This window comes from Mobula birostris, chromosome 31, assembly GCF_030028105.1.
Source record: "Mobula birostris isolate sMobBir1 chromosome 31, sMobBir1.hap1, whole genome shotgun sequence".
Taxonomy (NCBI): Eukaryota; Metazoa; Chordata; class Chondrichthyes; order Myliobatiformes; family Myliobatidae; genus Mobula; species Mobula birostris.
Window position 1 is genome coordinate 3508538 of NC_092400.1, and position 24297 is coordinate 3532834.

A 24297-nucleotide genomic window follows, 5' to 3' on the forward strand; every position below is an offset into this window, starting at 1 on the left:
ACCTCCCCCTCGTACCCCATCCGTTATTTATTAATATACACACATTCTTTCTCTCTCTCTCCTTTTTCTCCCTCTGTCCCCCTCACTATACCCCTTGCCCATCCTCTGGGTTCCCCCCCCCCCTTGTCTTTCTCCCTGGGCCTCCTGTCCCATGATCCTGTCATATCCCCTTTGCCAATCACCTGTCCAGCTCTTGGCTCCATCCCTCCCCCTCCAGTCTTCTCCTATTATTTTGGATCACACCCTCCTCCTCCCACTTTCAAATCTCTTACTAGCTCTTCCTTCAGTTAGTCCTGACGAAGGGTCTCGGCCTGAAACGTCGACTGTACCTCTTCCTAGAGATGCTGCCTGGCCTGCTGCGTTCACCAGCAACTTTGATGTGTGTTGTGTGAGCATGTATGTATGGGTTAGGATTAGGGTTAGTGAGTTGTGATCATGTATGTATGGGTTAGGATTAGGGTTAGTGAGTTGTGATCATGTATGTATGGGTTAGGTTTAGGGTTAGTGAGTTGTGATCATGTATGTATGGGTTAGGGTTAGGGTTAGTGAGTTGTGATCATGTATATATGGGTTAGGATTAGGGTTAGTGAGTTGTGATCATGTATGTATGGGTTAGGTTTAGGGTTAGTGAGTTGTGATCATGTATATATGGGTTAGGTTTAGGGTTAGTGAGTTGTGAGCATGTATGTATGGGTTCGGATTAAGGTTAGTGAGTTGTGATCATGCTATGTATGTAGGCATCGGAGGTGTGGCGACACTAGGGAGCTACCCCAGCACACTCTCAGACTGTGTTAGTTGTTGACGCAAAATGACACATTTCACTATATGCTTCAACCAATAAAAGATGATCTTTAAAAATCTTTAAAATCTAATTAAATGGATGCTAAGTTGAAGTAGGCATTGTGATTAATGTAAAAATTAAATAATGCTGGATATAGAATTACTTGATGGTGTGTGATGGAGAAATCATTACTGTACCTGACCTGAGAGAACTTGGCAAAAGTAGGCTAGAGGAGATGGACAACATCAATTTTACCCAAGGATAGATGTTGCCTAGTGTCTAACCCTTTACTATCCAGGACTGGTGAGCAGCTGAAAGAACACAGTTAAGAAATTTCTTTTTGAGTAAGTCCAGGTTGGAACTCAGCTGGGAGTCTTTGATGGAATGCATCTGATGGAGTCAGACTCAGTGTTTCTCATGTCTGACCCTGTGGTGTAGTGATGGGGGCAGTTCTCAGTCTTCCAGCATTTTAAAAGTAGGTGTCATGTATTTAATATATCAGTAGTATTTGAGTATTATTGTAAATATATTGTTTGATTAAGCATTCATTGTTGTTTAATTAATTCATTATGGTTATTTGTACAAAATACATGAATGGCATACGTAATCACACCACCATGTCATATGTACGCACCTTGCTTAAAAGCAAAAACAATTAAACGTACACAAGTTATCTCCCTGCTCCATCTTTTTCTTTTAATTAGTTTTTATGATTTGGAGTTGCAAAGCATGACAGGGGCAATGAGTACGTTTGTAAACGGACCCACCTGTAGAAGTGCAGTGAGACATTCGAGTTAAAAAGCAAAGTGCAATGACAGAAGGTCAAGTAAAAAACAACAACAATGCAGCATGTGCTTCATGGGAAAAGGAGACGATGGATTTAAAAATGAGGCAGAAAAAAGACAAATTCACATGTTCATAAACAGAGAGTACCGGGGACAATATTTATAAATTTTAAAAAAGCAGAAATGGCTTGCTACCTAGGAATGATAAATGGTTTGATTGCACAACTCATAAATGGATGCTGTATACTGGGCAAATCGAATAGCATTTTAAAGCAAATGAAATAGCCAATGAAATGTGAATGCCAATTCTGCTGGGTGATATTGGTGGAAGAGCATTGTTTGCTTAAGTGTTTGACTGCAACTTGGTTGGAGATCCATCCACCGTTTGCACGCCACATTCCTTGTAATAGAGTCAACTGAAAGCAAATTAAGAAAGGCACTGGATGATACCCCTACTATACAAAATAGTCTGCAGATGCTGGGGTCAAAGCAACACTCACAACACGCTGGAGGAACTCAGCAGGTCGGGCAGCATCCGTGGAAACGATCAGTCGACGTTTCGGGCCGGAACCCTTGGTCAGGACTGTAGGGGGAAGGGGCAGAGGCCCTATAAAGAAGGTGGGGGGAGGGTGGGAAGGAGAAGGCCGGTAGGTTCCAGGTGAAAAACCAGGAAGGGGAAAGATAAAGGGGTGGGGGAGCGAAAGCAGAGAGGTGATAGGCAGGAAGGGTGAAGAAGGAATAGGGGAAAACACAATGGGTAGTAGAAGGAGATGGAACCATGAGGGAGGTGATAGGCAGCTGGGGGAGGGGGCAGAGTGACATAGGGATAGAGGAAGGGAGGGGGAGGGAATTACTGGAAGTTGGAGAATTCTATGTTCATACCAAGGGGCTGGAGACTACCTAGACGGTATATGAGGTGTTGCTCCTCCAACCTGAGTTTAGCCTCATCGTGGCAGTAGAGGAGGCCATGTATGGACATATCTGAATGGGAGTGGGAAGCAGAGTTGAAGTGGGTGGCTACTGGGAGATCCTGTCTGTTGTGGCGGACGGAGTGGAGGTGCTCGACGAAGCGGTCCCCCAATCTGCGTCGGGTTTCACCGATGTAGAGGAGGCCACACCGGGAGCACCAGATGCAATAGATGACCCCAAGAGACTCACAAGTGAAGTGTTGCCTCACTTGGAAGGACTGTTTGGGGCCCTGAATGGTGGCAAGAGAGGAGGTGTGGGGACAGGTGTAGCACTTGCACTTACAGGGATAAGTGCCAGGTGGGAGATCCGTGGGGAGGGACTTGTGGATCAGGGAGCCGCAGAGGGACCGATCCCTGTGGAAAGCAGAGAGGGGTGGAGAGGGAAAGATGTGCTTAGTGGTGGGGTTCTGTTGAAGGTGGCGGAAGTTGCAGAGGATAATGTGCTGGATCCGGAGGCTGGTGGGATGGTAGGTGAGGATAAGGGGAACTCTGTCCCTGTTGTGGTGGCAGGAGGATGGGGTGAGGGCTGAAGTGTGGGAAATGGAGGAGATGCAGGTGAGGGCATCATTGATGACAGCAGAAGGGAAACCACGATCCTTAAAGAAAGAGGACATTTGAGATGTCCTGGAATGGAAAACCTCATCCTCGGAGCAGATGCGGCGGAGACGGAGGAACTGGGAATAGAGAATGGCATTTTTGCATGTGGCGGGGTGGGAAGAGGTATAGTCAAGGTAGTTATGAGAGTCAGTGGGCTTGTAGAAGATGTCAGTGGACAGTCTGTCTCCAGAGATGGAGACCGAGAGATCGAGAAAGGGGAGAGAATTGTCCGAGATAGACCAAGTGACTGTCTCCATGCTGTACACCATGAACACTTGGCCAACAGAGGTCAAACAGATGTTGGTGCCAACCTCTGCCTGTAGTTGGAAAGCATATTAGACCAAAGAAGGAGCATGATCAGAGGAATCGAGAAAGTGCCAAAGGCAAGCTGGAAGAGAGCTCAAGGAGCTTCCAGAAAGTTGCAAGCATTTGGCTTTTGTGAATATAAAGAACCAGAATCTACTCTGCATGCATTAAGGTAATTGCATGAACTTCAAATGGGAGACAAAAAACTGCTTGTAGAAGTGGATGTAAAGACCAAAGCCTACCTGGATGAATAGAAGGCCAGAAAGAAAGGAGGAGTCAATGGAGATACAAAAACCAAGGATTTGTCAGATGATGTTGTGGATAAAGAAACCAAGAGGAGAGATCAGATTGTAAAGGGGACATTCGAAGGATTAATAAGACAGCGCTCCAGTGAACTAAATTCACCTTCCCAAGATGAACTTGTACATCCTAGAAAGAAGAAAAAGGGAAAGAAAGAGGAGGATGACATAATTGCTATGGAAATGAAAGAGGATAAACAAGACCTAATTTCTTGAGAAATTAACAAGTTCAGAGATACTCACCAGAAACTAGAAGAAGGAAAAGAGAAAGGTGTGAAAGAGAGAAGGAAAGTGAGAAAGAAAAATGTCGGGAATGAGAGTATGAGTGGGATTGAGACCATGAATGAGACCATGTTAGGGATTGTAAGAGAACCAAGGATAAGGAAAGGAAGCATGATCGAGAAAGGGATTGAGAGCTGGATAAAGGGAGAGAAAGAAGCCGGGATTGGGAGAGAAGCAAGGATCAAAGTAGACCCAGAGAGAAAAACTGAGATAAGGAGAAGAAAGATGTCCGAAGCTGTCAGAACCACTTCCTGCAGTCTTAGAATCAACTCCTACAACCACCACGGTGGAGACTGCAGAACCTGAGATTGTTCCACAGCCACAAGTCTCACCTGTCAAGCAGAGTGATCCCACTTATCAGGAAATCATTATCCCACAAGAGTAAGAAATCCTCCATAGCGATAAAATCGTTAGGCCCAAATGGGACAATATAAAATTTACTATGCTGTGGATGTCTATATAGTAGTTGTATTATATAGTATACTCTATACATAGTAGTTGTATTATATAGTATACTCTATATATAGTATATATAAGTTGAGATGCATTCTATACAGAGTTGGAGTTTATAGTAAGCAGGAAGAAGTGCTGTGTATTTAGTTAATTAATTATGGTAATATGTATGAAGTACGTGAATGGCACACGTTATCATGCCACCACATCATACATGTGCACCTCGCTTAGAAGTTAAAACGAAACTAAACGCACCGAAGTTATCTCCCGGCTCCATATTTTCTTTCAATTAGTTTTTATGTTTTGGAGCTGCAGTAGGCAATACAATTTAGTATTTATTTAGATAAATTAAATAATTGACCGGAGTTCTGCTTGTATAGAGAATCAAGCACCTTGATCAAAGATTTGCAGAGTTGATGTTGCTGAACTTTCTTTTGAAAATGCACATCGGTCTTAAGATACTGAGAAAACTTTACAGAGAAACGCTGTGTGTTTGAGATCTTGCTCATTAGGAGTGTGAGTGTTAATTTCTGCCCTAACCAGTAGAGAATGGCTAGATGCTCAAACACTGTGTGAATCTGTCACCTCAGTTGAGTGTGAAGCAAACAGGTTATATAAAAGCTCTGTTCCTGCGAACTGTCCTCAGCCTGACCTCAAATAGTCAGGATCACAACCGCTCCTCCCTCCCTATCACCCCAGCACAGGCGCTCCCAGGACCGTGTGATGAGGCTATTGCTGTATGCTCTGCTCACACATGACTGCACAGGAAAAGCACCGAGCAATCACATCGTCAGGTTTGCCAATATCACCAACAACGACGAGGCGGCCCACAGAGAGAAGGTGGATGAGTTAGAGGTCTGGTGCCAGGCAAATAGCCTCTTCCTTAATGTCAGCAAGACAAAGATGGTTATCGGCTTCAGCAGACATTGGCAGCACAGCAGTGAAAACTACAAGCAGTTTCAAACTCCCAGGAGCGCACACCACACACAACCTCTCCTGGTCCAAGAACACATCCTACACAGTCAGGAAAACCTATCACCGCCTCTAATTTCTGAGAATGCTGAAGAGAGCTGGACTTTGCATACCATTCTACAGATGTGTAGTATAGAGCATCCTAACAAGCTGCATGATTGCGTGGTATGGAAGCTGCACTGTGGCAGACAGGAAAGCTCTACCACAGATAGTCAAAACTGCCCAATGCTTTACTGATACCACCCTTCCTGTTATCAAGGACACATTAGATTAGATTATGAGGGACACTCAGTCCTCGTTTATTGTCATTTAGAAATGCATGCATTAAAAAATGATACAATGTTCCTCCAGAAAGATATCACAGAAACACAGGACAAACCAAGACTAAAACTGACAAAACCACATAATTATAGCATATAGTTACAACAGTGCAGAGCAATACCGTAATTTGATGAAGAGCAGACCATGGGCACAGTAAAAAAAGTCTCAAGTCCTGATAGCCCATCATCTCACGCAGACGGTAAAAGGAAGAAAAACTCTCCCTGCCATGAACCTCCAGCGCTGCAAACTTGCAGATGCAGCATCCTGGAAGCACCCGACCACAGTCCGACTCTGAGTCCGTCGCAAAACTTCGAGCCTCCGACCAACCCTCCAACACTGAGCACCGAGTACCGTCTCTGCCGAGCGCGTCGACCCCGCCCCGGCCGCCGAGCAACAAGCAAAGCCGAGGACTCGGGGACTTCCCCTCCGGAGATTCTGGATCACACAGTAGCAGCGGCAGCGAAGCAGGTATTTCAGAAATTTCAGCAGATGTTCCTCTGTGCTCTCACATCTGTCTCCATCAAATCAGGATTGTGTACGGCACCCTACTTGACAGATAACAGATATCTCCTCCGCAGCGGCTGCAGCGAGCTGCATCGCGCTGCCATCTTTTCCTCCCGCCAGAATACAATATGTATTCTGTATATACATACACAGAAAGGTGCTGGAAACAGGCCAGTAACATCGTGAAGGATCCTGCTCATGGACTGTTTGTTGTACTCCATTAGGGAAGAGGTGACATAGCATCCACACCAGGACCATCCGACTCAGAAACATTTTACTTTCCCCAAGCAGTAAGGCTGATCAACACGTCCACCTACTAACTCACCCCTCCACACCCCCAACCATCACTACTTTATCATTTCCCGTCAGTCACCTGAGACACTCCTGTGCCTGGTGTCTCTTTATGGACATACAATCCATTTATGTACAGTATATAAGCTATTGTATGTTTATAGTTACACCCTATCCTCGTTATATGCGTCTTCAGACAATGATTTGTAGTGAATATCAAAGCAAAATGAGGGAAGGCTCGAAGTTTGAGAAATGTGGTTTTTGAGAAGAATGATGAAAATATCGTGCAAGGACAGGGTAACAAATGAGGAAGTGTTGCAAAAAGCTGGAATAAGAAGAGAGTTGATATCATCGATCAGGAAATGGCAGCTGGAATTTCAGGGACTTGTACTGGGGAAAGAGAAGCTCCATCATCTTGCAGTGATGGTAAAAGATGATGGAAGAAGAAGTTGCAATTAACAGAACATCGCAATCATGAGTTACATCAAGGGATGGACAGACAAAAGTTTATTAGAAACTCCCGCATTAAAGACAGACAGAAGACCATGATCACCCATGGCATGCGACATGGGACAGAATGATATATTACGTGAATAAGATCCTATAAAATGTTATATTAGCTGATGTAATTCATCAATGAAACTCCAATCTTTTTACAGATGATTGACAAATGATCACATTTTGCACTAAAACTCTGACAGGCACTGTATGAACGTGTGTTCTATCCAGAACATCCTCTGGGGAAAATGAACATTTGGTTTCAATTAATTACTTATGATTTGTAATGAATATTGAAATCTAGTTCAAAGTCTGACTTTGGGGAAGCTTCTTTCTTGATCATTGAACTTACATCAAGTGTTGGATAGATGTGATCAAAAATAAACCAGTAAATGAATCGATGTAACAGTCACACAACATGGCCACAGTCACTGCATTCTCTATCTTCAGTGTTAAGAATCAAACCATCCCATGGCCCACAGACATCAACAATTCAAAGATGGTGATCTCTAATATGGATTGAGGTCCTCGACCCGAATGAGTGTGAGGTCATGAATTGTCTCCACTGTTTTGTTCTGTAACCTTGTCCTTTGACTTTTGTGTTTGCAGGCTTCTTATTTCTGGGTGCCCTACATGACCATAATCTTTTTGTTTGCGTTTATTCTGAGCTTTGGCCTGGGATCAGGTGGGTATACTTGTATTTACCCTTAAATTAAAAAGTGATAACAGGTAGCTGCTTTCCTTCTGATACCTTGGGGTCAGCAAGTTTTTATTTTCTGTCAGTATACTCACTTTATCTGGCGCTGTATTGCTTTCCACAGGACATTCTGCAATCTATTTGATGTTTTTACCCATTGTAAAAATGTCCTTGTATCTCTGAATGCAGTTTTAAAACCTGTCATGTTATAAAACCAATATGGTACTTCAATGATTTGCATTGTATTATCAGACCAGCTATGACAAGAATGTTGGGGTCTATCAGTCCACGGTCAGGCTTGCCACTAATTTTCTAATCCCATTGGAACTGACATTTCAAACTTAGAAACAACATGTTGCGCAGGATTTGGTTTCCAAATACATGATGGATTCTGGAATTGAATGTAATCTGGTTCTTGTTGGCTGTCCCCAGCACATAATTGGGTGTGTTGGTTGTTAACACAGGTGACACATTACACTAAATTTTTCGATTGGCAATTGATAAATAAAGCTGAATCGGAATCAGAAAGAAGTGCGAGGACAGAGCAGGAAATCTACCCAAAGAATCACTCCAAGCATCGCTCTCTCCAAACATTGTCCTTGTTCCAGGAGAGAATGGAGTTCTATAAACGGATTCCAACCCCAATAAGCATGTAGCCAAGTCATTATTAACTGCTTTCTTGGCCGTTCCAAAGCAGATTATGAACTAGTGATTTGTTCCATGTGAGGGATAATTGTCCACTACATTTCCAGTACTGCATTTGGAGTGCAGAAATTGAATTAATTGAATGTTTAATTTAACTACTGATAAAAATGAGAATATCCCAGTTGCTTCAATGGCAGATAAAACTGTGGGAGAGGAAGATAAAGTAACAGGATGATACAGAACAAATTCAAGAATTTCTTGGTTGACATATTGGTTGCAGAAGTTTAGCAATCACAAAATCTAGCTGGGGAGAGATATGGAAAAGTGTAGAACGAGCTCAGCGATAATGCGGCAGGAGATGTGTTAGGTGGAAATGTTTAGCAAACAACAAGTCCAGCACGCATCCACAACCACAATAGTGGAATGTGTTGGAGGAGCCCACGCTGAGTATTTGTAGTGCTGTGTCACTGCTGGAGCTAGATTCTAGCCCAGTTGCCTGCCAAGCGTTCCAGGGTTTGTGTCAAGTAGAGGCAAGTGTTGAGACTTGGAGCAGATTAGCAGGGATCAGTGAAAGTCTAAGGTTGTTTGAGCTACATAGTTCAAAACAATAACGAGGTGGCCTACAGGGAAGAGGTCATCACCGTGACACAGTGGTGTCAAGAAAACAACCTCTCTCTCAATGTCACAAAAACAAAGGAGCTGGTTGTGGATTACAGGAGGAATGGAGATGGGCTAACTCCTATTGACATCAATGGATCTGGGGTTGAGAGGGTAAACAGCTTCAAGTTCCTCGGCATAAACATCACCGAGGACTTCACGTGGTCTGTACACACCAGCTGTGTGGTGAGAAAGGCACAACAGCACCTCTTTCACCTCAGACAGTTGAGGAAGTTTGGTAAAGGCCCCCAAATCCTAAGAACTTTCCACAGGGGCACAATTGAGAGCATCCTGACTGGCTGCATCACTGCCTGCTACGGGAACTGTTCCTTCTTTAATCACAGGACTCTGCAGAGAGTGGTGCGGACAGCCCGGTGCATCTGTAGTTGCAACTTCCCATGATTCAGGACATTTACAAAGACAGGTGTGTAAAAAGGGCCCGAAGGATTATTGGGGACCCAAGTCACCTCAACCACAAACTGTTCCAGCTGCTACCATCCGGGAAACAGTACCGCAGCATAAAAGCCAGGACCAACAGGCTCCGGGACAGATTCTTCCACCAGTCCATCAAACTGATTAACTCATGCTGATTTGAGTGTATTTCTATGTTACATTGACTGTTCTATTGGTTAGCAGACAGGAAGCAAAGAGTGGGAATAAACGGGACCTTTTCAGAATGGCAGGCGGTGACTAGTGGGGTACCGCAAGGCTCAGTGCTGGGACCCCAGTTGTTTACAATATATATATTAATGACTTGGATGAGGGAATTAAATGCAGCATCTCCAAGTTTGCGGATGACATGAAGCTGGGTGGCAGTGTTAGCTGTGAGGAGGATGCTAAGAGGATGCAGGGTGACTTGGATAGGTTGGGTGAGTGGGCAAATTCATGGCAGATGCAATTTAATGTGGATAATTGTGAAGTTATCCACTTTGGTGGCAAAAATAGGACAACAGATTATTATCTGAATGGTGGCCGATTAGGAAAAGGGGAGGTGCAATGAGACCTGGGTGTCATTATACACCGGTCATTGAAAGTGGGCATGCAGGTACAGCAGGCGGTGAAAAAGGTGAATGGTATGCTGGCATTTATAGTGAGAGGATTTGAGTACAGGAGCAGGGAGGTACTACTGCAGTTGTACAAGGCCTTGGTGAGACCACACCTGGAGTATTGTGTGCAGTTTTGGTCCCCTAATCTGAGGAAAGACATCCTTGCCATAGAGGGAGTACAGAGAAGGTTCACCAGATTGATTCCTGGGATGGCAGGACTTTCATATGAAGAAAGACTGGATGAACTGGGCTTGTACTCGTTGGAATTTAGAAGATTGAGGGAGGATCTGATTGAAACGTATAAGATCCTAAAGGGATTGGACAGGCTAGATGCAGGAAGATTGTTCCCGATGTTGGGGAAGTCCAGAACGAGGGATCACAGTTTGAGGATAGAGGGGAAGCCTTTTAGGACCGAGATTAGGAAAAACTTCTTCACACAGAGAGTGGTGAATCTGTGGAATTCTCTGCCACAGGAAACAGTTGAGGCCAGTTCATTGGCTATATTTAAGAGGGAGTTAGATATGGCCCTTGTGGCTACGGGGGTTAGGGGGTGTGGAGGGAAGGCTGGGGCGGGGTTCTGAGTTGGATGATCAGCCACGATCATAATAAATGGCGGTTCAGGCTCGAAGGGCCGAATGGCCTACTCCTGCACCTATTTTCTATGTTTCTATGTTTCTATTTATTATAAATAATCAATAAATGAATAATCAATTCAAGTTCAAAGTACAGTTCAAAATAAATTTATTATCAAAGAACATATGTGTCACCATATACAGCCCTGGGATTCATTTTCTTGTGGGCATTCACAGTAAATACAAAGAAATAACAAAAAAGCAAGCAAAATAATAACAATAATAGATAAGTAAATAAATACAGAGAACAACAGGAATTCTGCAGATGCTGGAAATTCAAGCAACACACATAAAAGTTGCTGGTGAACGCAGCAGGCCGGGCAGCATCTCTAGGAAGAGGTACAGTCGACGTTTCAGGCCGAGACCCTTCGTCAGGACTAACTGAAGGAAGAGTGAGTAAGGGATTTGAAAGTTGGAGGGGGAGGGGGAGATCCAAAATAATAGGAGAAGACAGGAGGGGGAGGGATGGAGCCAAGAGCTGGACAGGTGATTGGCAAAAGGGATACGAGAGGATCATGGGACAGGAGGTCCGGGACGAAAGACGGGGGTGGGGGGGGGACCCAGAGGATGGACAAGGGGTATATTCAGAGGGACAGAGGGAGAAAAAGGAGAGTGAGAGAAAGAATGTGTGTATAAAAATAAGTAACAGATGGGGTACGAGGGGGAGGTGGGGCATTAGTGGAAGTTAGAGAAGTCGATGTTCATGCCATCAGGTTGGAGGCTACCCAGACGGAATATAAGGTATTGTTCCTCCAACCTGAGTGTGGCTTCATCTTTACAGTAGAGGAGGCCGTGGATAGACATGTCAGAATGGGAATGGGATGTGGAATTAAAATGTGTGGCCACTGGGAGATCCTGCTTTCTCTGGCGGACAGAGCGCAGGTGTTCAGCAAAGCGGTCTCCCAGTCTGCGTCAGGTCTCGCCAATATATAACAGGCCACATCGGGAGCACATGAGCTGAAGAGTTCTTGAAAGTGAGTCTGTAGATTGTATAAACAATTCAGTGATGGGACAAGTGAAGTTGAGTGAAGTTATTCCCTGAACCTGGGAGTGAGGCTGCTGTATCTTCTTCCCGATGGAGGCAGTGAGAAGACAGTGTGGCCTGCGTGGTGGAGATCTACGACGAAGGATGTTGTTTTCCTGTGACGCTCTCCACGTAGTTGTGCTCTATGGGGAGAGTGAATGGTGGAATTCTGAAATAATTCACCGAGTCTGTGGGAGTGAATCGGGATGGGAGAGAGTAATAGAGTCAGTAAGAATGTGGTTGGAGGGATTGCAGTAGAGGGATCAGGATACAGTGGAGTGAATACTACCCCCTACACTGAATTACCCTCGGTTAACAATTCAACTGTATGAACAGTTGCAAATCCAGCTTTTATACGTCAACTTGTGCCGGTGCCCTCAAGAAAAAATAGTTGTGCACAAATTTAATTTGAAATATTAATGAGATTTCATTAATCTTCTATTTTAGATTTGTGGGGATAAACCATACTCGCAGTTAATTACGTAACAAACTGAAATTGGATGTAGTTATTATCAGCTGCCTCAGCTTGTGATGTCCATGAAAATAAACCTCTGGACCCTGCTCAGGCACTGTGGTATACAGTGTCTACTGAGGCCGGTGTCTTTGGAGGGTGAGCATTAGTCAGCAGTGTCCTTGATTCTCATCATTTCTAAGTCCTGGGTCGAAACAGGAAATCGAAGCCCGAAGATCGGTCAGAAGCCCAGAGGTTGAGGCCTGAGAGCCAGTGTCCCAAGTGAATTCACCGGGGAAGTTGGGATCCAGAGTCGGCCTCAAATTGCCCAGTGAAAGGAAGAGTCCACTGGAGGCTGGAAGCCAAAGACTGGGGTTAGACGATTGTGTTTGCGGATGGGTGGGGAGGTGTGAGGTGACAAGGAGGTGAAAGGGAGGGAGGAATGGGGCTTGCTTTGTTGCTTGGTATGCATGTTGCGTTTTGTTCTGCCGAGTATTGTGGATGGGTATATATTTTGGCACAGAATGAGTGGCGACATTTGCAGGCTGCCCCCAGCACATCCTTGGGCGTGTTGCTTGTTATCGCAAACGACACATTTCACAGTATGTTTCCATGTTCAGTTTGGATACTGCAACCCTTTTCATGGGTCGTGGGGGTGCTTTCGCGTGTCCTGGGCTAGCAAGGCCTTGTGACACTCATCCCTCTCCAGGCCAGACCACAGCCGACGTCCTCCAACTCAGTGGCTCACCCTGGTCTCCAACACGTGGCCGTTGTATATCTTCTTCGGGGAACTCATTCACCATGGCTGGTGATTTCGTCAACAAGGTCCTTCACCCAGAGGTGCCGAGTTAATTCCACCCCCTCACGCCGTTTAGCCCGCCAGCTGAAGCGGTGTACCGGGGTGTGCCACTTGGAGGCGGGCGTGAGAGATTTAGGAGATGGATGAGGACCAGCGATGGCCGTCCACTCTACGAGGTAGAGTGCAGCTGCCAGACATAAAACTACATCCTCTATCCAGAGCCCCCTGTTACAATGTACACGTGATAAATAAATCTCAGTCTGACTCTGGATCATTATGGAGTAACGGATTTCAGTGAAAGAAGAGCAAATGCATATTTTAAAAAACGATTATTTCAGTTAAGACAGCTCATGTAGTACAAGGGATATGTGGCAACCACCCTACATGGGAGTTGATAGACAGTAATGTGATCCATGGCAATCACCCCTGAAGAAGTTTGGATCAGATTTGACGATTTGGAGATTTAGCTACTGTAATGCATCAGGAAGGGGAACAGGTACCTTGACATGATGTCTAAGGGGCAGTTACACACTTAGATGCACTACTGCAGAGCTGATCAGTCTCCCTTTCCTATTATTTGTTCTCTCATGATTCCTATCACAGTCTTGGTCCCGAACACACGCTCTTGTTTCCACTATTTTTTCTTTCTCCCATTCCTTCTCTCATTCACACCTTCCTTTTTCTTCTTCTCATTTGTGCATTTCGATCTTGGGAAGATCCATTTAGTTCACTGAAGTATTCTCTTATTAACCCTTTCCTTGCTTTCTTTAGAAACTGATCTCGCCTCTTGGTTTCCTCATCCACAACATCATCAGACCAACCCTTTGTTTTCATGCCTCCATTGATTTCTTTCTTTATAGCCTTTCATTCATCCAGCTGGGCTTTGGTCTTTGCATCTACTTTTACAAACAACGTTTTGTATCCCTCTTGAAGTTCATGCAATAACCTTAATGCACGCAGAGTAGATTTTGGTTCTTTATACCCACAAAAGCTGAATGTTTGCAACTTTCCTGAAGCTCCTTGAACTCTCTTCCAGTTTAAAACCAAGCCACATTTTGCAAGAAACTGCCTGATTAACATATCAGAAGCTTTCTCAGACACGTTGCCTACAAAAACTGTTGTATTCAAGACCACTGCTTTCACCACTTTCACAATTCCTCTGAGCAGCATGGTTTTTCTTGGTCCATTGTGCTTTCCAATCAGAGGGACAGAGGTTGGCACCAACACCTGTTTGTCCTCTGTTGAGCATTGGTTCATGGTGTACAGCATGGAGACAGTTGTGGTATCATCCAGTACCTTTCTTAATTCACTTGCAGTTGATTCTATTGCATACAAGTGGTGGATCGATCAATCACCATTCAAGCTACAGCTGCCTCAGCCAATCACACCCTCACAATGCTCGCCCTCTTGTCCCCATCACATACAAGCCAATGTGGCTTGTTATTTGTTGTACCTCACTGTTACAAATGTCATTCCCACAGGAATTATCCTTTCTCCAGTATCAGTTCTTAGTCGAATATCTGAGCTTTCAGTTCGGCATCTTTGAGATGTCACTCAAACTCATTTTGTGGAATGACTGAAACAGACTAGCAAGTGTCCATTCTATTTTAATTAATTTGCTGTTCACCTGGTATAATCCATATTGCTTTTCTATTGTTAGTTTTCACACTGGAAATCTAAAGGCTACGCAGTCCAGAGTCACCCTCATGCAGATTAGTGCTCATTTTGAAACTGCAACTTGACTTTTTATCTTTTTCTCTTCCCTGTGCAGTCCATTTATTGTTGTCTGCCTGACATGCTACTTTGTTGCATCTTCTGCAAATTTCACCTTTAAATCGGCGTTGGTCTTCTGTATGTGAATCCTGCCACAAAGGTAATAGAATTTGTTCAGCCAGGCTGGTTTCTGCTTGGACTTTGCAATTTTGTTTGCACTCACTTTCATTCCTGACTGCAACTCAACTGTGTCTCTGTCTGCTGTTTCCATTGATACAGCTATTTCAACTGCTCTTTTAAATGTAAGTTGTGCTTCAGTTATGAGCCGTTTTTGAATGCTTTCTTGTAAGATTCCACAGACCAAACAATCCTCAGTGCATCATTGTCTGAACTGACAATGCTCAGACAATCTTGTCAATTCGGCCATGTACTATATGCTGAAGTGGATTGCCCTTCCTTTTGATTCTGCATATGAAACCTAAAGCATTCTGCAGTCAGCAATGATTTTAGTTCTTAATGTTCCTGCATTACTTTCATGACATCAGCAACGCTTATTTCAGCTGGCTTGGTTGGAGCAATCTAATCTAACACACTCTTCCATCGAATGCACTCATGAAAACTAGCACTCACTTTTCATTGGTGATTTCATTTGCTTCAGAATACTGTTCAATTTGTTGTGCATATGTGACCGAGTTATCTCTTGTGCAATCAAGTGCATCTATCAAATGTAGCCGGCCACTTCTGCTGTTTTATTTTATTGATAATTATTATCACCCAGAACTTACCTTTTATGAACACGTGAATTTTTCCATTTTCCTGCCTTTTTTAAAAAGTTGAATGATTCTGTCATTTCCCAAAGAAGCATGTTCTGTGCTGTTAGTTTTTTACTTAACCATTTCTCACTGCATTTTTTTAAATCTCCAGTGACTCACTGCGCTTCATCAGGTAGGTAGGCATCTTGGATCTGTTCAGAACTTCCTCACTGTCACTGCTATGTCCTGCAACTGTAAAACATACAACTAATTGAAAGGAAAAACAGAGGAGTTGAAATGCGAGTCTAACTTTGTTTTTACTTTAAGTGAGGCAAGCAAATATGATGTGGTGGTGTACTGCATATGCCCTTTACGTACTCTTACAAGTAACTCACAATACACTATGTAAACAACAAAGGATGCTTAATTAAACAATACAACATTTTTAAAATATTACTGAAATACTAAATACACAACAATCAAAAAGGTGTTACAATTTGGCTAATTTCAATCCGGAAATATGCCTTGAGAAAAGGTTAATTAATGATGTGAGAGCTAAGGAATCTTTTGTGAATAGTGATCATAAAATCATTCAATTTTGGACTATGATTTAAAGAGATTTAGTTTAATTTGGAAACTACAAGCCTGAGGATTGGTAAGATTTGAGATCCATGAATTAAATGAAGTCAATAATGAAGAAAATGAAAGTAGAGCAAGACAGTAAACAGGCGAGAAATATTAGAATAGACTGTAAGCATCTATAGTTATTTAAAAAGGAAAAGATTTACAAAAGTTAATCTGGGTTCCTTGCAGACTGAGACAGGAAAATTTATAGGGGGAGTAAGGAAATGGCAAAAGAATTTAATATCAATGACACAAAAGATCCTTCTGCAAATAGTTAAGAAAAATAGGTCCAGAATGAATTGGTAGCTAAAAGAAATTAGCTTTCTGTCCCATTAATTACTCAAGACGATTATTTTACCTAATGCTCATTTAAAGATTGGTTGGAAAGTAGCAAGTGTACCCTCAGTGCTAAAAGGAGAGAGAGAGAAAAATTCGGGAACTGCAAACCAAATAGTTTGATGCCAAAAGTAGGGAAGTTGTTGGACTCGGTCATTAAGGATATAGTAACAGGGCTTTAAAAAATTTTTTAAAAATCTTTGGACAGAGTCAGCATGGATCTATGGCAGAGAAAAAATTCAAAGTCCAATACATATTTCCACAGTCTCCACACTGGAATACTGTGTCCAGGTCTGATCTTCTTAACCAAGGAAGTTGGTTCCTTGTGCCAGAGAGAGTTTAACAAAGGTTCACTGGATTAACAGTTGCTGTCCTGACGAAGGGTCTCGGCCTGAAACATCGACTGCACCTCTTCCTACAGATGCTGCTTGGCCTGCTGCGTTCACCAGTAACTTTGATGTGTGTTGCTTGAATTTCCAGCATCTGCAGAATTCCTGTTGTTCACTGGATTAACTATTGGGATTGGGAGATTGTCCGACAAAGGGAAAGTAAGCAGGCTGGGCTTGAGAAGAATGAGAGGTGATCTTATTTAAACATGTGGACGATAGATCCAGGAATGAAGTTTTCTGGGATGGGTGTCTCAGCACAGAGGTAACTATCCTGAAGTAAGGGCTCAACCAATCAAAACCAAAAGAAGAAATTTCTTTACCCAGAGGGAAATGAGTCTTTGGGATTTTCTTAATGTAAGAAGTTTGTGGCGGCTCAGTTGCTGATTTTATTCAAGGCAGATATCAATAGGGTTTTGAGGAGAATCCAGGGATTTGGGGCAAGTCATTGGAAGTGGTGTTTTCCCACCCTGATATTGCAAGATGGTGCAGCAGGGTAAAATGTGCAAATAGCCAAATCTTTTTTTATTATGTTATTGCAGGGACTCTAACATACTTATCAATGTGTTGTGGGTATACAGAGCTGGTCGCTGGAAAACTTTCTGTACATTTCCTCCGTAAACGGAGGAGTGATAGGTCTGAGATTTGAGATGGAATTGACTTTGTAAGCTCAATGCTAACCTAACAGGGTTCGGTGGAAGGATGTTATGCCATTGACTCAGTCTGGTTGCTCTTTGTGTTTTAATGAGTTCCTTGTCTTTCACCAGGGGGTGTTACTAACACGGTGACAGGGGAGTTGTTCACACAGACAGCACGTCCAGCTGCCTACATGGCCAGTGGAGCCATGAACTGGCTCAGCTTCTTTCTTATCAGCATCACATTTCCATTTATTGTGGTAAGTACCAGTGTTTATCTCATGAGCTCGTGGTATCTCATGGCCCCTAGAAACCCATAGAGTTCAGCAAAATGAGACTTGGCCCGACTGTCCATTTCTCACCACAGATGTTGCCTGACCTGATAAGTTCCTCCGGTGATGTGTTTATGTTGCACTCTACAGCCCCCGATCTCCACTCCACTCAACCCCACCCACTTGGTTCTCTCAGCTGTTCTCCCATCACACTTGCAACGTCCAGACAGAAGGTAAAAGGGAAAAGATGGAAAAATGTTAATGTGGGGGTCCCGTACAGTGTGGGACACCACTGAGGTGGCATAGCAGTTAGTGCCACTATCAGACACACAAACGGTCCTTATGAAAGGTGCCAGTGCAAAACGTCGACTGTTCATTCGCCTCTACAGATGCTGCCTGACCTGCTGTGTTTTTGTGTGCGTTGCTCTGGATTTCCAGCATCTGCAGAATCTCTTGTGTTTATGCCAACTGTGAGATTGGTGTTCAATTCCTGCTGCTGTCTCTCAAGAGTGTGTAGGCCCTCCACTTGACCCTGGGTGCTCCGGTTTCCTGCCACATTCCGACAATCCATGGTTAGGGTTAGTGAGTAGTAGGCATGCTATATTGGTGCTGGAGGCATGCACACGTTGCTGGCGGCCCAGCACAGTCCCCACTGATGCAAAATTCCACACTTAGCTTCGATGTACATGTGACAAATAAAGCCAAACTTTCTTTTTTTAATCATTCCACCCTCTGATTATCCCAGTGCACCTCGTCTTTCATTACCCCATCCCAACACGATCCTCACTGTGTTTTGAGGATAGGGATGCTTCTACCACATTTAACCTCAGCTTTCTCCTGTCTGTGTTTGGTGCCAGGAGAGCATGCAGCATTTTTGTTTCCTCGTCTTCTTCGTCGAGTGCCTGCTGGTCACACTCTTCGTCTACATTGTCCTGCCGGAAACTAAAAACAAGTCCTTTGTGGAAATCGAGCAAGAATTTCGAACTCGGAATTTCAGGGGCGTGTTGTCAACCGTAACAGCAGATGGTACCCTCAGGGATATGCAGATGTCAAATTTCTGAAAACCCTGATGTGCAGGTGGCAATGTTTGCCTCAGTCCAGCTGTGGGGGTTAAAATGCCCCGGTGTCACGCACAGTTAATGCTACTTTCTTCCAGCAAACACCTGGTGTCTGGTGTTGTGCAACTTGGAGACTAACTGGATTTGCTTTGCTGATGATGGAATATTAAATTACAGGACGTTATGCTAAAGAATATAACTTAACTTGCTGAGTGTTTCCAGTACTTTCTGCTTTTATTTTATTCCAGCACCATTTAAACTTCTAGTCAAAATAAAACAGATAATAACCCTGGTAAAATAAAAAGCGTTTCTCATATCTCTAGCACAGAGTATTATTTTACATGCACCACTTTCTGAACTGATTCTAGTTATTTATAACAAGCTAACTCTGAAATACTTGGTTTGAGCTAGTACCCAGGTACTGGATGCTGAAGTACTTCCAAACTTAGCAGCGCTTTGAAGCAAATGATGGAATCCTGCCCCTGTGGGATTTGCTCAGCATAATGAAAACCGAATCCTTGTTAATGTACATAATTATACCGCAAAACTTTCCACCACTGTGTCTGCATTAGATTCTTCAAAATATATCTTGTAGCCTGGGGAAAAGCACACATTCGGGACAACAAATACTTTTTCGGGTTTTAATTCCTTTATCTGTTTTAGAAGTTTAAGTGCCAGAAGAGGGTCGCAAAATAAAACGAACGAATTTACAAGCAGTTCTTGCTGTTACAATCTCAGTTTAACTTTTGATTCACACCCTTGTGTAGCGACAAATTGTGTATGCAGTATAAAAATACATAAAGCAAACCACCCAAAACTAATACAGAGCTAATACGGTAGTGGCAATCCTGAAGAAACACAATACAAGCAACATTAGAATCCCACCCACCCTGCATCTTATACATATCAGTGAAAAATGTAAGCGAATACATCTCATCTAAAACGTACACATGCGCTGAACATCCGAACAGAGACTAAACATTCACATTACGCGGTTACATGCACAATCAGTCCTGATACAATAAAGTTAGACAAAGGGTACACTTTGGTACAACTTTTACAAGGTATTGTCTGGTAGTTAAATTACAGGAAGACTGACCTACCTGGATGATGAGGAACTTTGCACAAGCCACGCGATCCAGCGTCCATGCTTTCAGTCGTGAAAATCTAAAGCATCCACATGTAAAACGTCAAATTACCGATATTCTCGATTTGCCAACAAGCATAAATGAATTCACATGGATATTATAAATTAATGCTCACCTTTCCTCACTATGCCCAATATCTCTGGGAGGAAGTCAATTCCACCGCCCCACCAGCTTCTTCAGCAGAAAACAAAATGGTCTCCTCACTATCCCGCGTGTGCGTAATGACATCACCGCCTCCCTTAAAGGCACAGACAACTATTCTGCATTACCCGGATGGATGCCTAAGTACACATTTAATGATACTGAATAAGATTCAATGGTCACCCGGTTACATATGTTTTATATTTATCTACTTACAGGATTGGGAGTCTGTGTAAATTCTGCATTTATTGCCTATCTCTGATCACCTTGAGAAGCTGGTGCGAAGCCTCTACACTGCTGCTGATGGTGCTCCTACAATGCTGTTAAGGAGTGCTACAAGGATTACCCCTCAGTAATAATGATCAGTTAGGCACAGAGAGAATCCTGTACCTGCTGACAAGTATCTTCATTGTCTCAACAGCATAGCATGTGAATCGACAAACTAACAGTGTGCACAGCTTCCATAACCCTCCATGGTCAAAGAATAGAAAAGCTAATACCTGGGAAAAAGAGTCAACGCTGGCCAGCCACTCCTCATGGTCCTGATCTAATCTTCACATGTCTAACTTGGGTCATCCGTATATGCCATACTCAGTCTCGGGAGTTGTCACTGATTTGCATTCGAAGACTTTCCCTTTTATACACTCCTTATCAGCTCAAATGCTGTGTTTCAATCTTACTGGCTCTGGCCCATCTTGTTCCTGTGTGTCAGCTCCCCATTGGCTCTGGCCTATCTTGCCCTCGTGTGTCAGCTCCCTATTGGCTCTGGCCTATCTTGCTCGCGTGTGTCAGCTCCCCTTTGGCTCTGGTCTATCTTGCTCATGTGTGTCAGCTCCCCATTGGCTCTGGTCTATCTTGCTCGCAATGTGTCAGCTCCCCATTGGCTCTGGTCTATCTTGCTCGCATGTATCAGCTCCCTATTGGCTCTGGCCTATCTTGCTCGCATGTATCAGCTCCCTATTGGCTCTGGCCTATCTTGCTCGCGTGCGTCAGCTCTGCTCCAGCCACCATCAATCTATTGCACTTCTTTCAAGTGACAACTTCTAATTAATCTCTTTTTGTTCTGAATCGGAGCAAACCCGCTAGTGACTAGGTTCGAGCTATTCAGGTCAGACACAGGCTCCCCTGTTCATAAACATGCATCTTCTACATTACCAAAGAACACCTCACAAATAACGTTTTACTCGGGAATGACCTTTAATTCAGTAGAATATCAGCAGCTCTTTGATACAGCTATTCCTGAGCAAAACCAGTTCATGAGACTGCCCACAAGATGGAAGCTACAGGGCAGCTTCACAAAATTGCAACCGCCTCCCATTCCTTCAATCACGTGGCAAGAACAAAGACAATTGTTTTGTCTATTTTCACTGTCCTTGGGTCATTTGAGTTTAATGATTTGTATATTGTTGTTCTTTCTGGCCAACGAGAGAGAGATCTAAAAAGGGAAACTAGCAATATATCTCTATATCAGTCCTGATGAAGGGTCTCAGCCTGAAATGTTGACTCTTTACTCCTCTCCATAGACACTGCCTGACATGCTGTGTTCCTGCAGCATTTTGTGTGTGGTACTCTGGATTTCATCTGCAGAATCTCTTGTGTTTATGTATTTTTGAGAATAGAAGTCTGTGATTTGGAGAGGCCCTGTGGCCAGTGTGTGTTCCCAAGCATCTGCAAACCTTAGTCCTCCTTACCGTTGAGTAGGATTTTTGGAAGTGCTGCTCAAACAACATTGGTGAGTATCTGCAGTGTAATTTGTAGTCCTGGGTGGCAGGGTGGAAATACGTCTCTCCCAAAGGAGCTAAGCGCTCCCTCACTCTGCTGACTGCAGGTCACCCTCAGGCGAGGTATAGCACCTGCTGAGCTACCACCTCCCCCCCACCCAAAAAAACGCTGGGTTACGTGAAGCCATGGGAGCAGTTGGTGGATGGTTGTATGAGCAGCCGGTGCACATCACAAACCCTGATTATACGACCACTGATACCAGGCAGACAATCTCTGAAGAGTATTGATAAAGACACTGCCCAGAAGAAGGCAATGGCGAACCACTTCTGTAGGAAAGATTTGCCAAGAACAATCATGGTCATGAGACCATGATTGCCCACTTCATGTGACACAGCTCATGATGATGATGCTGGTAATGTTGTAGTCACTGGATGCTAATTTTGGTGGGTACAAATACTTAGGGTGGTGAAAGAGGTGTGATAAAGCAGACTGCTTTGTCCTGGATTGTTTCAATTACAGTGGTTGGAACTGAACTTATCTAAGCTAGCGGCAAGAACTCCATTGTGCTCTTGCACTGTGCGGGGCTGCAGCGGAATACTCGACCTCTGACCTGTTCCTGTAGCCACTGTACATAAAGAACTGGCCCAGTTGACTTCCTGCCCCACTCCCCAGAAGGTCGACTGTTGGATGACTTGTTGATGCTAAGTTCAGTACAAATAAATGCAAGGTATGAAAATTTGGCAAGAAAGAGTATGGAGGTCAGATGGAAGAAGCAAGTCCAGATAGGTATAAGGTGAGTTTAGAACACAGCATTCATTAAATGTGATGCCACAGGTTGCGAGGGCATAAATAAAAGCAAAGCGAGCACCAGTCCCAGAAGGTCAGTTAGAGAGGGACTGATCTGGCGAATGGGGAAGCTATGCTAAATCTGTATCAAGGGACTGCAGATGCTGGAATCCAGAGCAACTTACAAAAAACTAGACTATCTCAGAAGGTCAGTCAACTTCTGTGGAGGGAAATAGACAAGTAGTCCAGATGATGGGTCTTAACCCAAAATATCGACTATTCATTTCCATCCGTAAAATGTTATCTGACCTCTGAGTTCCTTTGGTACTTTGTGTGTTGTTCCAAATTGGTACCAATCCTTTATTAGATTACACTCGACTCCTCTAGTCACCATTCAATGGAAAGGATAGAAAGGCACAGATGGGTCCAACTGCAACAAAACCCAAGAAGCACTAGACCATGTAGGACAAAGTAGTTTTCCTGATTGTCACTCCATTAACCAAACATCGACCGTATTCACTACCAACTAGTTGCCAAGTTCTCCTTTGGCATCACCACATCCATGTTTCATTCCAACTCGTATCCAAGCCTGGTTTGGAAACACAGAAACATAGAAAATAGGTGCAGGAGAAGGCCATTCGGCCCTTCAAGCCTGCACCGCCATTCAGTATGATCATGGCTGATCATCCGACTCAGAACCCTGTACCTGCCTTCTCTCCATACCCCCGATCTCTTTAGTCACAAGGACCATATATAACTCCCTTTTAAATATAGCCAATGTTGGCCTCAACTGTTTCCTGTGGCAGAGAATGCCACAGATTCACCACTCTCTGTGTGAAGAAGTTTTTCCTCATCTCGGTCCTAAAAGGCTTCCCCTTTATCCTCAAACTGTGACCCCTCGTTCTGGATTTCCCCAACATCGGGAACAATCTTGCTGCATCTAGCCTGTCCAATCCCTTTAGGATTTTATACGTTTCAATAAGATCCCCCCTCAATCTTCTAAATTCCAGAGAGTATAAGCCTAGTTTATCCAGTCTTTCATCATATGAAAGTCCTGCCATCCCAGGAATCAATCTGGTGAACCTTCTTTGTATTCCCTCTATGGCAAGAATGTCTTTCCTCAGATCAGGGGACCAAAACTGCACACAATACTCCAGGTGTGGTCTCACTAAGGCCTTGTACAACTGCAGTAGAACCTCCCTGCTCCTATATTCGAATCCTCTTGCTATGAATGCCAGCATACCATTCGCCTTTTTCACCGCCTGCCGTACCTGCATGGCCACTTTCAATGACTGGTGTACAATAACACTCAGGTCTTGTTGCACCTCCCCTTTTCCTAATCGGCCACCATTCAGATAATAATCTGTTTTCCTGTTCTTGCCAACAAAGTGGATAACCTCACATTTATCCACATTAAATTGCATCTGCCATGAATTTGCCCACTCACCTAACCTATCCAAGTCACCCTGCATCCTCTTAGCATCCTCCTCACAGCTAACACTGCCACCCAGCTTCGTGTCATCCGCAAACTTGGAGATGCTGCATTTAATTCCCTTGTCTAAGTCATTAATATATATTGTAAACAACTGGGGTCCCAGCACTGAGCCTTGCGGTACCCCACTAGTCACTGCCTGCCATTCTAAAAAGATTCCGTTTATTCCCACTCTTTGTTTCCTGTCTGCCAACCAATTCTCTATCCACATCAATACCTTACCC

General features: G+C 43.8%; 1 protein-coding gene and 1 long non-coding RNA gene across 2 annotated transcripts in view; one reads left to right on the forward strand and one right to left on the reverse strand.

The window, feature by feature from the left end:
* The window catches only part of slc2a11b (solute carrier family 2 member 11b), a 54582-nt gene extending 35628 nt beyond the window's left edge, over positions 1–18954 (forward strand). Inside the window, exons 10-12 of the mRNA XM_072247885.1 lie at positions 7667–7742; positions 17587–17714; positions 18584–18954. Coding sequence (XP_072103986.1) covers positions 7667–7742; positions 17587–17714; positions 18584–18787 — 408 coding nt within the window. The 3' untranslated portion in view covers positions 18788–18954. The remainder of the gene's footprint in view (positions 1–7666; positions 7743–17586; positions 17715–18583) is intronic.
* LOC140190943 (uncharacterized) overlaps positions 1–20661 on the reverse strand; it is a 57570-nt gene extending 36909 nt beyond the window's left edge. Inside the window, exons 1-2 of the long non-coding RNA XR_011883723.1 lie at positions 20574–20661; positions 19888–19951 (exon numbers count right to left, since the gene is read on the reverse strand). This is a non-coding gene — a long non-coding RNA (uncharacterized lncRNA). The remainder of the gene's footprint in view (positions 1–19887; positions 19952–20573) is intronic.
* Positions 20662–24297: the final 3636 nt, after the last annotated feature.